The following is a 12,475-nucleotide window of genomic DNA, read 5'->3' as shown; positions in this document are numbered from 1 at the left end:
GTCTCCGAATGTGGCCGAACTAAACGCGTGATATCATGCAGAGCGGGGATACGGCATCTCGCGAGTTACCGGATACCTCATATAATTTAGTTCTTTTATTTTCTAATTCTCATCTCTTATGAAAATAGTAAGAGATATACATTTATACATATACATATATGCATGCACACAACTGTATACGTGCATATGTTGCTTGCTATTGCTCGCTATAAAAATCGTTCTACATTAGTTGCAACTCTTGTTGTGACAGCCAATCAGAAGCGTCAATAGTACCATTGATGCTTCTGATTAGCTGTCGCAATAAGAATTGTGTCTGCTTGCGATCGGCTTGCAACTAAAGCCAGCGGTACACGATGCTTGTTTTCATGCTGGATTGCTTGCTGGATGGAAGTACTCTGTTCTGGGTACCTATTATGGACTTCTTCGGAATCAATTCCGATCGGAAACATTCAGTTATTTCCTAGATTTCTATTGTCTTTTCTAAGGGAAACGGAATTATTCCGATCGGAATTGATTCCGAAGAAGTCCATAATAGATACCCTGATTGGTGCATTTCTGAAGACGGACTAATCAAAATAAAGTTTTCCATCCAACAAGTAATCCAGTACGAAAACAAGCATTATATGCCGCTGTTTTAATAGCATGTCCGACTAGCTCTGGGTTAACCCACTCTGGATTATTCAGCCTACGTTTATTGGTCGAACAAGTACTTATAAGCTTTATGATTGGCTAGTAGAGACTTATGACGTCATTAATCGCTCTCGGAGCGATTAACCCAGGGCTAGTCGAATACGCTATAATGTAGAATAACCTTAATGGAGGATTCACACCGCGTCCGATGTCCAACGTACGACATCCAATATCCAATAGGAGAACAGCTTTCCAATAGAGAATTGAATTCTCTAATAGAAAGATGTTCTCTTATTGGATATCGGACGTCGTACATCGGATATCGGACGCGATGTGAATCCTGCATAAGGCTGATATTACATAGGTTTGTTCGCGTCGCATGCCCCAACGTGCTCCTACTCGCTCCAACGCACTCTGATTGGCTCATGTCACCACGCAGACCAATCAGAGTACGTTGGAGCGAGTAGGAGCACGTTGGGGCATGCGACGCGAACAAACCTCATATGTCGTACGACAAGCTTTTCGGATACGTATATTGGTTGGCGAATAGAGTATTTCTAGGTTTTCTGTTCGTCAACTAATGAACATATTCAAAAAGCTTGTCGTACAACACATGTAATATCAGTCTAAACCTACAAGCATGCTTTCTCTCATCTTGCAACACTCAAGAGGTTGCGCACGTTTCTGGTAGCAGTGATGAATTTTTGCAAGATGTTCGCTGTTCCAGGAAGCTTCGTGCGCATGCGTAAGCTGACGTCACAGGTAGAAATTCAGCTGCGTTCAGAAATGTATTTAGGGTGTAGTACTAGGTGCTATAAGGGGCTCTTGTACTGTTCCCGTATGTGATTATAAACAAGATCAACGTGTACTGAGTGAATAGTTTTAAAGATTGGTTAATGTCACATGATAATAATGAAAAAGCTCTCTGCGCGGTTTGTAATCTAGATCTTGCTACGCTCCAGTGTAATGCTTTTCAGACAGTAGATCACATGGTTCCTTTATTGAAACAAACTTACTCTGATCCACAGGTGATTAACGATCTAAAACTTATTATTATTCATATTACTTGCACTCTACTCCTATCAAAACAATTTTTCTCCCTCCTGCTAATTCCTTCACATTTCCTTTTTCGCAGGGCCCTAACGGATACCTTAGATTTGACGAAAGTATGTACGTAAGTGAAGACTCCGAGCATTTGCTCTGTACGCATGCGCGAGTCACACCTTGCAAAAATTCATCACTGCCTGATAATATTTCAGTGGTCGGCAGTCGAGTCTGCCTGTGTAGTCCAGTGTTGGGAGTTCGCGATATTTTCTAGTGGTCTGTTCTTTCGCTCTGCACTGCTGCAATAAGTTAGAGTGAGACAAATATGTATTTGTCTCACTCTAACTTATTGCACCAGTGCAGAGCAAACCTTAGATGACATGCGCATGCGTGAAATGATGTAGCAGTTCGACGTAAGCAGTTTCTAATGACGGCGTTAGTAGAGGGTTTTTAGGGGACATGCATAGAATACTCGGCCGTCTGTCTGTTATTTGCCCGCGAGTGGTTAGGTTACATAGGTAGTAAAATGATATAATAATAAATTAGTATAATTAATATAGTTATAATAATTAGTATAGCTATGTAAAATGTGATATTATAATATGTATATATAGTATATATTAATAAATAAAATGTGATAAAAAAGTGCAATTTTAATATAAAGTGATATTGTGATAAAGAAAAGTGCAATTATAATATTAAGTTTAAATTAAAGAAAAAAGTGCCGTATTGAAGAAAGAAATGGAGAAATCAACATCAGCCTTCGTCATCAAGTGGCATCGAAGCAAAGAAGAGGAAATGTGCGAAAAAAAAATTCCAATATGCATGGTTAAATATGAATATTTTCAAAGATTGGTCGGCTGCAAAAATTACAAAATAAAAAATATATTTAAATAATATATTTATTTTTACTCATGAACAGCATTCTATTTCTTTCCATAAACTTTCTTTTTCCCTACAATCTCTTCATATTTTCTTTTAGGTGAAGGATCTTACGATGAGTAGGTTTCGATTGACCACGGTACGACTGGACATAGATTGTAATGATTGGTTCGACCTAGTAATTCACTAGAAAATTCTTATCATCGATTGGTTATGTCCAATAGTACCGTGGTCAATCGGAACTCTCCCTCTTACGATACCTTAAAATAGATACGGCGCTGAGATTACTACAGAGTTTGCTCAATGCGCGTACGCGAAAATATATCGCGAACTCCCAGCACTGATGCGGTCGGTAGTCTGATACGGGCTTTAAGACCGGTATTCATAGTCAGATCTTATATTTAAGACCGTCTTAAGTTTATCTTCAGATGATGAACGGATCATTTCATTGGCTACGGAGTATCTGAAGATGAACTTAAGCAGTCAAAAATAAGACCCAACTATGATTACCGGCATAAATATCCTCAACAAAAGAGAGAGAGAGAGAGAGAGAGAGAGAGAGAGAGAGAGAGAGAGAGAGAGAGGGAGCCGGTAAGGTTAGGAATGCCGCGACAGTGGAGAAGTGAAACTGACTAGTTGGTAAAATTATCGCAGCAAAAAAGTTGTTTGATGCTACAAACTACTTATTACCTTTGAAACTTGCTTGCGTTTCAACTTACCTGAAATCGTACACTGGCACTGTGATTCGTTACCTTAATAATGTAAATAGTTTGATATTTGAGGCTTTCGCGATGTTTATGAATATTAGGTTTGGTTTCCGAGTTTGAGGATTCTGTTTTTATTCCGATGTTTCGCGAGCATTTTAATCTGCTTCATCAGAGAAAAATGACCCGATGCATCGGATCGGGATCAAAGAAGAATCCTCAAACTTGGAAACCAAATCTAATATAAATGGTTGCGAGAGAAAGTTTGTATACAGCTAGTAAAAATTAGCCATTGTAGTAATTCTTTTTTTTTGAGTATAGGACACATCGTCGAGGTCGCGGTCGCGGTCGAGGTCGTGGTCGCGGTAGAGGTAGAGGAACAGAGCAAGATTCCTCAGATACGGAATACACACCTAAAACCTCCGAAAAAAGAGATGCTTCTCAATCGAAAGCAGTAAAGAACGAGTCGGGTTTAGACAGCACAACAGCGGCGGCAGAGTTTACTGTCGTAAATACCAAGGACGCCGTAACGCCGGATTCGGATGCTCAGAATATCGAGAAAGACGTAAGTAGTTGCGCAAGTATGTTTGGAAAAAAATGTACACTTTTATTGCATTTGTTGCACTCGACTAAAAAACTTTTATTTGCACAGATACAAATGGTGACATGTGCTAAGTGTAAACAGCAAGTGCCAAGAAAACAATGGCCCTCGCACAACATGTATCGACACAATAACATGGCATGGCGACAGGGTGAAGTAAAACTGGTAATAACATAATTCTTAATAACGCGACAAGCTGCTTGTGAAAATCTTTATAAGTATTAATCTTTACAGGACTTTGACAATGACATTAAATTGTTAAAAAAAGTGCTAGCGTGTGCTGTTAAGAAAAAAAGGAACTTAACTTGTGAGGACTGCGGAGTTGTGAAACTAAGTGCCAATGGTTTTATATCGCATATCAAATTTTGTGGAAAAACAGAGGAAGTGAGTATAGAAGAGATTAACAATATTATAAAGAACTAACTAACAAAATATGACATCTTGTGTCTTTTCTCATTGGAATTACATTATTTGACATTTAACAATTAACTGAAGAGGACTATATCAAATGATCAAAATATATTTTGTATTATTTCAAGCACTTGGTTTAAATTATAACATCTGTACTTGGCTTTTGTTGTTTTTTATAATATCGTCAATTTTGTTTTATTTTTAGAGCCGTGACAGTTTTTACTCTAAATTAGAAGTTCAATTCGTGTACATGTATAGTGTATATTTGACGCAACTTATACAGTTCAACTCTACTTTTTATCATAGGAAAGACAAGCATTGATGATGACGTGTCCAATTTGCAACTCTGTTATGATGCCTTCCTCAATGGAAATGCACGAACGTTGGCACAGACAATCGGAACGAAATAAAAATAAGGAGGTATCGGTTATACTGACAGAGAAGGTGAAACGAAAAGCGGCAGAAAAGTAAATTGGATATTATTGTTGTCAATAGAAACTGCACGCAAATAACAAATCTGTGTTTGTGCATTTTCTATTGTCTTTGCAAATATACATGTATAAGGCACAATTGATCAAATGAGTTCAATTACAGAGCAATTCCAAAGATACAACAGTTTGCCGAATCTATGAGGGAACAAAATCCATGCGCGACAAGAATCAAACTTGAATCGGCCACTCTTGTACGTTGAAACATTTATTGTCATATGTTTATGTAAACATGCTCAAAAGTACGTGTGTGTGTGTGTGTGTGTGTGTGTGTGTGTGTGTGTGCGTGCGTGCGTGCGTGCGTGCGTGCGTGTGTGTGTATACATAAAATTAATATAAGTATACGATATATACATAACGTGCGCTTTAATGACAAATTCTTCAGTCAATTTGTGAAACACATTAAAATGACTCTTTCTCTCTCGATATCGAGGCGCTTGTAATTTTCCGATGGTTAAATATCACGAATAGGATAGGTTTATGCAAAAAAAACAATTGCAAGCACTCGCGAATACAAAATAGACAGTCGAGGAAATACCTTGAGAGAATGTTGAAACTTGGTCATGAAGATATGTATATATATGTGTGTGTGTGTGTGTGTATGTGTGTATGGAATATGAAAAATTGAGAAAGAAAGTAAAAGAAGGACACTTGATATGACACGAACACATTTTTATGTTTAGAAAAATGCAATACAAGTGCCGGAACTCAAGAAAAAAATACCATTTGTTTGGAAAGGTATATGGAGGAAAGAATTGGCTTCGCAGGGTATTGTATCCTGCAAGCAAATGGGATGCACTTACACGTGTTCCTCTTACGAAAGTATCTGTGAACATTATTCTCAATGTAACTTTATTCCGCAAAAGGTACTTTACTTTTTCAATTGCAGCTACATCTGATTACATTCAAGATGAACATGAATCAAGTTACTTCTTTTCATTATTTTTTTAGAATTATATGTGCAAAATCTGCAAGTTTTTGGCAGATTCTCGAGACAAGATTGAGAATCATATAACAGAATCTCATACAAACGGGGAAAACTTTGAAAAAGATTCCGACTTTGAGAAAGACGAAGTAAATTCATCAGATGACAGTATAATTGAGTATGACACAAAACGAAAAAATCGTTCGTTCAAGTTAACGCAAGTGAGCTCCGACAGTACAAGTAAGTCGAACAAACATACTATACTACTTTGACATTTAACAGCTGATTGATGAGGATCTTGGAATCGTTAATAAAAGAGAGCGCGCGAATATGAAATATAAAATACATTGCATTTGTATTAAATTTTAGGAACCAGCAATAAAGCGTCTTTTTTGAGTAGAGAGCCAATGCAAAGGCCGCAATCAACTAAAACTTATAGGCCAGCTTTAAATTGGACCATGAAGTTGTAAGCGCTTGATTATTTTCTACTGAGCAAGAAAAATATATATGTGTGTGTGTATATCCCTCTTGCTAATTCGTAATTTATTTTGCAATAGCGAGTTAGAAAACTTCGAACTTGATCTATTCCAAGATTATGTGCCAAACGTTTTCATGTTATTAAGAGATGACGATAGCGCAAAGTACCTCCCGGAGCTGACGAGTTCAATGGCTATGAAATGTGTGAATATTAATTCGTCGGAAGATTCTGTTAGCGATAACTGGAAGCGTATGAGCAGATTCGAGGGCAGCATTTGTGGCGGTACATTACGCAAGTTTAATCGTGCGAATCACATGCTGTTGAAGTATTTAATAATAATAAGATAAGATGTCTCCTCTCTCTCTCTCTCTCTCTCTCTCTCTCTCTCTCTCAATTCGTTTAATCGATGATTGTCGCTCTCGTTTCAGATGTGCCGACTTTTTTTTCCGGTGGTCCCATATGGGCGTCAGCCTGGTTACCCATTCCGTTATCTATATACGCTAAAATTCCGACACAATACGTCGCAATCAGCACGCATCCCACTATGGGAAGCGAGTACGCAATAGGAAAGAGTTATTCAGAATCAAACATCATACAGATATGGGATGTCGGGCCATTGGATCACGTGTAAGTTCATAATGACATTACAAGTGTAGAGCTTTGATTTTCCTTTCTTTTTCTTCTAGATTGCATGTGTGTTCCGAAAACAACGGATATTAGAGTTGCAAAAAGGCACTTTCTTTTTTTTATTTACTCGATAAAACAAAAACGTACTTGGAACGGTTTATAAACCGTTTATAACGCAATCTTTGATTACGATCGTGAGATTATCTTATTGAGTAATTTTTACTAAGATTATACGTTTTGTATGCTCTTTCCAGAAGTAATAGCACAAACCGATCCCCTATTTTAGCGTACGCGATTGTGCACAACAGCGGTACGGTTTGGTGTTTGGAATGGTGTCCGTCTGGATGCTATCAGGATACCGATCTTTGTAATTATAAAGCGGAAAAAGGAAAACTCCGACGAATGGGACTGCTCGCGGCAGCATGTTCCGACGGTTGCGTAAATATTTATTCGTTACCATTTGCGGACGAGCTCGGATTCGAAAGAGCGGAACATAATTCGTGAGTTGACTTCCTCATTGCGACTTGACTTTCAGTATGTTGTTTGCAACAGTTGTTCTATGTGTTTCAAGGTGGCCGATTTACAAGACCGAGCCGGTAGCAACACTAGTGGTAAATCTTTCCATGTATGATAACAACAAGCAAAATTGGCAGTGCAGCAAGCTATCATGGACGAAGCAACACGGGCACGAGTAACGTCGAAAAATATTTTATACCGTTCCTCTCAAAGCTCTTTCGCGTCTCTAGAAGATTTTCCTATATAATTTAAAAAAAAATAACAAATATCTTTTTAGTATCATCGCAGCTGGTTTCACAAATGGTTACATAGCATTGTGGTATCTTACAACCACCTCGCCTCTATTGCTCAACGTACGGAAAGACACGAGATTTATAGACGCGTATCAGCATTTCTTCGCTCATCATAACGCAGTCAGCAGTAAGTGCAATAATTTCAGTGCGATATGCAAGCGAGCCGACAGAAAAACGACGACTTTACCTTTGGATTGTCTTTTGCCGCATAGTGATAGCGTTAGTTCCATACCATGGGAAGCGATATCTAGCTTCCGCTAGTGTAGATAGAACGTATAAATTTTGGGACTTGGAAGAGACGAGCGTGCCGCAAAACTGTTCGAAGAAAGGCATAATAGTCGACGGTGCGTGGATGACACACTGGCCCTGCTCCGTTATTAGTTTCGACGATGCGCTTGGGTAAATTTGTCACTTTATCATATGCGACTAACGATTCGCTACGATAACTGATCGTCCCACTTGCAATTTTAGATTAAATTGTACGCACTCCTATATAATACCTCTGAGAGAACACGGATATAAATATTGTCCGATTTTGGCGACAAATTCGCCGACTTACGTAAGCTCACTCATTCATGTGTTATTTGCGTTTTTTGTGCAAAGGGATATCTTCTGAATATCCTTTTGAATGAGATTTTACTTTTCAGACTGTCACCGTTTCCGACTATGCCAACGGTATTGCACATGGTACATTAGCTGGAGAAATATTAACCATATTCCCTCATCAATTATTATATACGGACAAATTTCTACCCAGGAAAAGGCAGGTAAAAAGAAGAAAACTTTTATATCAGATCGCTACGTTCGCATATATATGCATTACTTTTTTTTTAATTGGAAATCTTTTTTCATTTTTTCGTAACATCTTCTGGATCTCTTCTTTGGCGCAGTTAAATTCCGTCATTAAAACAATAGATTTTTTAAAAGAACAACAAAACTTGTCTAGCGAGAACAATGACGATAAAAATGACAAGACTTGCAAGGATTATCGTTATATGCCGGCAGACTACAACGAATGCAAAGACCGTTTCGGCATTATCTTTCACGACAATTTGACGGTAAGCGATTGATTTTAATAATGATTTGTACGATGTTGTAAAACGGTTTTCTGTCGTACAGAACTTGAAAGGGAACGTCAAAACGGATAAGCAGCAGGACATTTTGTACAATGAAAAGTTGATACCCGTTCCTATTGAACAGCATCCATTTACATCTGTGAACAGGGTGAGTTTGTTTACCTTTACAGAATGGAGTTGATTTAAAAAAAAAAAATTATGCCCCTCTACAACACAAACAAACAAACAAATCCTAGTGTTACCAAACCTTGAATTGAAATTCTGCAAAGTGAAATTCTCCAAAGTGAATTTTATTAGGTATCCATTTGGCTTACTGTTAAGCTTGATGCGAAAAATCCCTCTCTTCCCTATAATTCGAGATATATCGCGCCTCGGCATTCCTTGCTGAGGGAAAATTGACTCCAATTTGGTTAGATAACTCTGTCGTTTATAAAAGACAAATATAATTGGCAACAAAACGTTCGGTAAGACGAAATAAATCTTTTAGGTGGTTTGGAATCCAAACGCATGGAGCTATTTGTGGCTTATGGTGAGCTATCAGAATGGCTTAACGAGACTATTGAATTTCAAGTCCATGTCTGCACCTCGTGAAATGGAGACTTTGCTGTCGTCGCACGCAAAATCTTAGCTTGCTAAAACGAATTCATTGGCTCAGAAACTACTGTAAAGTTATTTGATTTGGAAATCGCTTATACAAACGAAATACTGTATAAAATGTGTCTATTTATTTCCGTTAAAATGCGTCTAAGTGTAGATTAACAAACTAGTTGTTTCGGACTTCCGTTATAACAAGGAATAAATTTTTGCCTCAACATTTATTTGAGTGAAATCTTATTCTTGACGCGTCGAATCTAATTGCGATCCTACTCGACAATTAGACTGAAAAGTTATCGGACTGTCGACCTGAAGAAAATTATTTTCCGTTTTATTCGTGAATTTGGAGAAAGAACAAGCAACGTTTACTCGAGTGAAAAGGTTCGTTCGAACGAATGATTTGTGAGTACAATATCGATGTTGTCGTCAAGTCGAGGAGAATCAAGGTTCAAATAACGCTCAACACTGCCTTCAAATAAGCCTATCGCCGGCCCTGGGACACATATCGTGTATGCACGTCGTAGCGTGACGTAGCGGCGAAGCGGAGAAGGCTGGTTAGCCGGTAGGACGAAGGCGTCTCGCAACTGGTGCGTAACGAACGGAGAACCGAGGCGAGTCTGCGATCGTTACCACCCGGCTTCCGGTCTCTTCCTATCCTGTCGTTTCTCTCGTATCAACACTGATAACGTGACTATCGACCGGAAGTATCCGCAGTATCAAGTTGATCAGGTGTTTCGTTTTGCAACAGTGGTAAGTGCAAAACTCAATCAGAAGGATCATGTGGCATTGTTTTCTCATTGGTTTGCGTCTGGAGTAAGTGATTTTAAACTCTCCTCTTGCCAGCTAGTGCGTTTTCCTTCTCTTCTTGTGTATTATTTTTTTGTTTTTCCCTTTTCTGCTTATTTTTTTTTGCTCCAGTAGAGAGAGAGAGAAAGAGAGAAAATGGGTTTCAATCCCATGAAATGGAAAACGAGAACCGTCGTATACGGTGTCCTAGGAACTTTGCTGTTCTACATACTATTCGTTTACAAGAAGAAGTATCAAGTGATACATGAGATTGTCGTAAATAACTCAAATCCTAAGCACGTGTGGGAATTTGTGGCAGACTTTAGTAACATGAAAAAATTGAACCCTACGATGTAAGTAAAAATTATCTTTAAATAGTGTTTTGCGAGGGAAGAATTGAAATGATTCTAAAGTAAGAAGAAAGGAAAAATTAATCTTACGTATAGATTACGCTACATTTACATTGCGCGTTTCTTCTTTTTTTTTTGGAGAGGGTACTCTTTTTTTTTTTTTCCTCTATTCTCTTTTTAATAATCAATTCTGTTTATACGTAAATTCGCATATAAATTACAGAGAAGACTTTAGCGTGATCGCGGAAAGCGGTAATTACGATCATTGGAAGTATACCGTGCGATACACGGAACACTTGAGCCATCTGCCGATAATTCGTAACGTAGCATACGGCCAATACGCCGTAAGACCGGACAACGACGGCTACGTTATCAGTTCCAAGCATCGGACTTGCTTTTTCCTTGATCTCGGATGCTGTGAGTAAACTATAATCTTTCTCCTCTCCTCTTTTCCGAGATGATCGTGAGATTCGAGATACGGCACTCATATTACTTCTGATTCAGTACGATTTGTTCGTATTTCAGTGGAGTCAGTTTCGAAATTCAGATTCGATGTGGATGGTGAGAAAGATACGAAATGTATCGAGACCGTGCAGTACGAATGCCCGATCGCGTTGTCATTTCTATGCTACATGGAAGTCATGTATCAGCGAAAAGAAATCATGAAGAGACTCAAGTGGGAATTCGCAATGACCGATATCAAAGTGAATTAACAAAGGCATTAGAATATCATGTCGAACAAAATATTTTTCATATACTTACAGCAGTATTTTCTCAATAAAAAGATAGGCACGGAGCCGAAACGAATTCGATGCCTAGTTTCCTCTCCTCTCGAAAACGAATCCTAAAAGTGGACGATAATTTACGTAAAGAACCACTCGCTCGATTCAATTTGAATGACTGATTGCGCGTAGTGTGTTGCGAATGAGATGGACCCATGGACGGAGCACATTGTCGCGAGGGTGAAGCCCAAGGGATGAGAGGAATGATATATATTGCACAGACTCCTATATAATAAAAGTCTTCTTCTAGACTGCTAAATATATAGTTTAATTAAGGATTGTTTGGTTGGAAAAATATCGTCCGCCATCTTTAAAAGGACCTTACATACGTGACCTGTGCTGGGATTCTGTAACTCGTTACTGGAGTTAATGACAGTTTCGTTATTATTGCGCAGCTTTTCTACAGTATACAAAAGCTGCGCAACGATAACAAAACTGTCGTTAATTCCAATATCGAGTTACAGAGTTCCTGCATTGGAGGGCTATTACGGTTCTCTGATTGGGTGAAAATGACGAAAGTGAGCAACTCGCCCAATTACAATTTATCTCACCCTGCGAAAATACGAGATTCGCGTGAATGAACTCGACACGAAATTTCATGTCGAAAAGATGAAATCGAGAAGCAGTAACGGGAAAAACGAGTTTAACCTCGGTTCTACATTAGGTGATTAAAGTTTTAAGTCTTAAAAACTAACCGATCACAGTACAATTTTTGGAGAATAATCTACTGTAATTAGTTCTTGAGACTGAAGAGATTTAAAGCCCTATTGCACTAATGTTATTTTAGTTTTAAGCGAAACTTGAATATGTGTCTGTCTTTATTTACTTAGAAAGAAAGATAAAGATAGATACATGTTTAAGTTTCGCTTAAAGCCAAAATAACGTTAGTGCCTAAATCACTTAAAGTAACCACCTAATAACGGGAAAAACGTACAATGGAAAATTTAATGATAGTTTTACTTATGGTATATCGGGATAACATAATGCAGAAAATAAGAAGAAGATTGCGAGATTGTTATTTATTATTTTTCTCTACTTTACGCAATATATTCATACAAATTTAGACGTTTTGAACCAACCGCATGTGGCTAGAATACACATGGTGAATGATTGCGGTACTTTGGGTGTGTTCGGAGAGCACGCTACCGCGTTCTTCTATCTTTATCGCTCCTTAGATAAACAATAAGGATAGAATGACATGGTAGCGCTGAATAGCGCTAATAGCAAACTCTTCGAACGCACCTTTTATATATCAAGTGACTTCAGCGCCTAGCTCTGGCCATTGAAA

At 38.2% G+C, this 12,475-nt stretch overlaps 2 protein-coding genes across 5 annotated transcripts; both read left to right on the top strand.

Annotated features, from left to right (window-relative positions):
- Positions 1-2,921: 2,921 nt before the first annotated feature.
- LOC116841598 (general transcription factor 3C polypeptide 2) lies at positions 2,922-9,493 on the top strand. 2 transcript variants are annotated; one of them, XM_032809708.1, is made up of 20 exons: positions 2,922-3,317; positions 3,582-3,825; positions 3,913-4,026; positions 4,096-4,245; positions 4,579-4,739; positions 4,867-4,954; positions 5,444-5,626; positions 5,712-5,925; positions 6,055-6,151; positions 6,243-6,466; positions 6,592-6,790; positions 7,045-7,290; positions 7,362-7,481; positions 7,584-7,726; positions 7,812-7,998; positions 8,071-8,158; positions 8,247-8,366; positions 8,490-8,657; positions 8,719-8,823; positions 9,163-9,493. In XM_032809708.1, coding segments are annotated over exons 1-20 (2,994 nt in total). In that variant the 5' UTR covers positions 2,922-3,315; the 3' UTR covers positions 9,304-9,493. The 2 variants fall into 2 exon arrangements, with proteins under 2 accessions (XP_032665599.1, XP_032665600.1); XM_032809709.1 differs by having other exon boundaries at positions 2,923-3,317; positions 6,243-6,445.
- A 152-nt stretch (positions 9,494-9,645) lies between these two features.
- Positions 9,646-11,212, top strand: LOC116841604. Of its 3 annotated transcripts, none has more exons than XM_032809732.1 (4): positions 9,646-10,019; positions 10,191-10,408; positions 10,629-10,822; positions 10,931-11,212. In XM_032809732.1, exons 2-4 carry the CDS (start codon positions 10,212-10,214, stop codon positions 11,116-11,118), a joined length of 579 nt encoding a protein of 192 aa, XP_032665623.1. In that variant the 5' UTR covers positions 9,646-10,019; positions 10,191-10,211; the 3' UTR covers positions 11,119-11,212. The 3 variants fall into 3 exon arrangements, with proteins under 3 accessions (XP_032665623.1, XP_032665622.1, XP_032665624.1); XM_032809731.1 differs by having other exon boundaries at positions 9,652-10,019; positions 10,188-10,408; XM_032809733.1 differs by lacking the exon at positions 9,646-10,019 and adding an exon at positions 10,093-10,115.
- The last annotated feature ends 1,263 nt before the right edge of the window (positions 11,213-12,475 follow it).

Source organism: Odontomachus brunneus, unplaced genomic scaffold (genome assembly GCF_010583005.1).
Source record: "Odontomachus brunneus isolate Ranch 3 - 2012 unplaced genomic scaffold, Obru_v1 Obru_scaffold_017, whole genome shotgun sequence".
In the NCBI taxonomy this organism is placed as follows: Eukaryota; Metazoa; Arthropoda; class Insecta; order Hymenoptera; family Formicidae; genus Odontomachus; species Odontomachus brunneus.
Note: the sequence above shows the minus strand (reverse complement) of the source record. Positions and strands in the feature narration are given on the sequence as shown.

What these genes read in the sequence shown, in the direction of transcription:
- LOC116841598 (XM_032809708.1), top strand. An exon ending in TTTGTGGAAAAACAGAGGAA is followed by an intron (nt 4,246 to 4,578) that starts GTGAGTATAGAA and finishes TTTTTATCATAG; the next exon opens with GAAAGACAAGCATTGATGAT. An exon ending in TACATTACGCAAGTTTAATC is followed by an intron (nt 6,467 to 6,591) that starts GTGCGAATCACA and finishes CTCTCGTTTCAG; the next exon opens with ATGTGCCGACTTTTTTTTCC.
- LOC116841604 (XM_032809732.1), top strand. Translation starts at nt 10,212, where the DNA reads ATGGGTTTCAATCCCATGAAATGGAAAACGAGAACCGTCGTATACGGT. An exon ending in AAAAAATTGAACCCTACGAT is followed by an intron (nt 10,409 to 10,628) that starts GTAAGTAAAAAT and finishes TATAAATTACAG; the next exon opens with AGAAGACTTTAGCGTGATCG. An exon ending in TTTCCTTGATCTCGGATGCT is followed by an intron (nt 10,823 to 10,930) that starts GTGAGTAAACTA and finishes TTCGTATTTCAG; the next exon opens with TGGAGTCAGTTTCGAAATTC.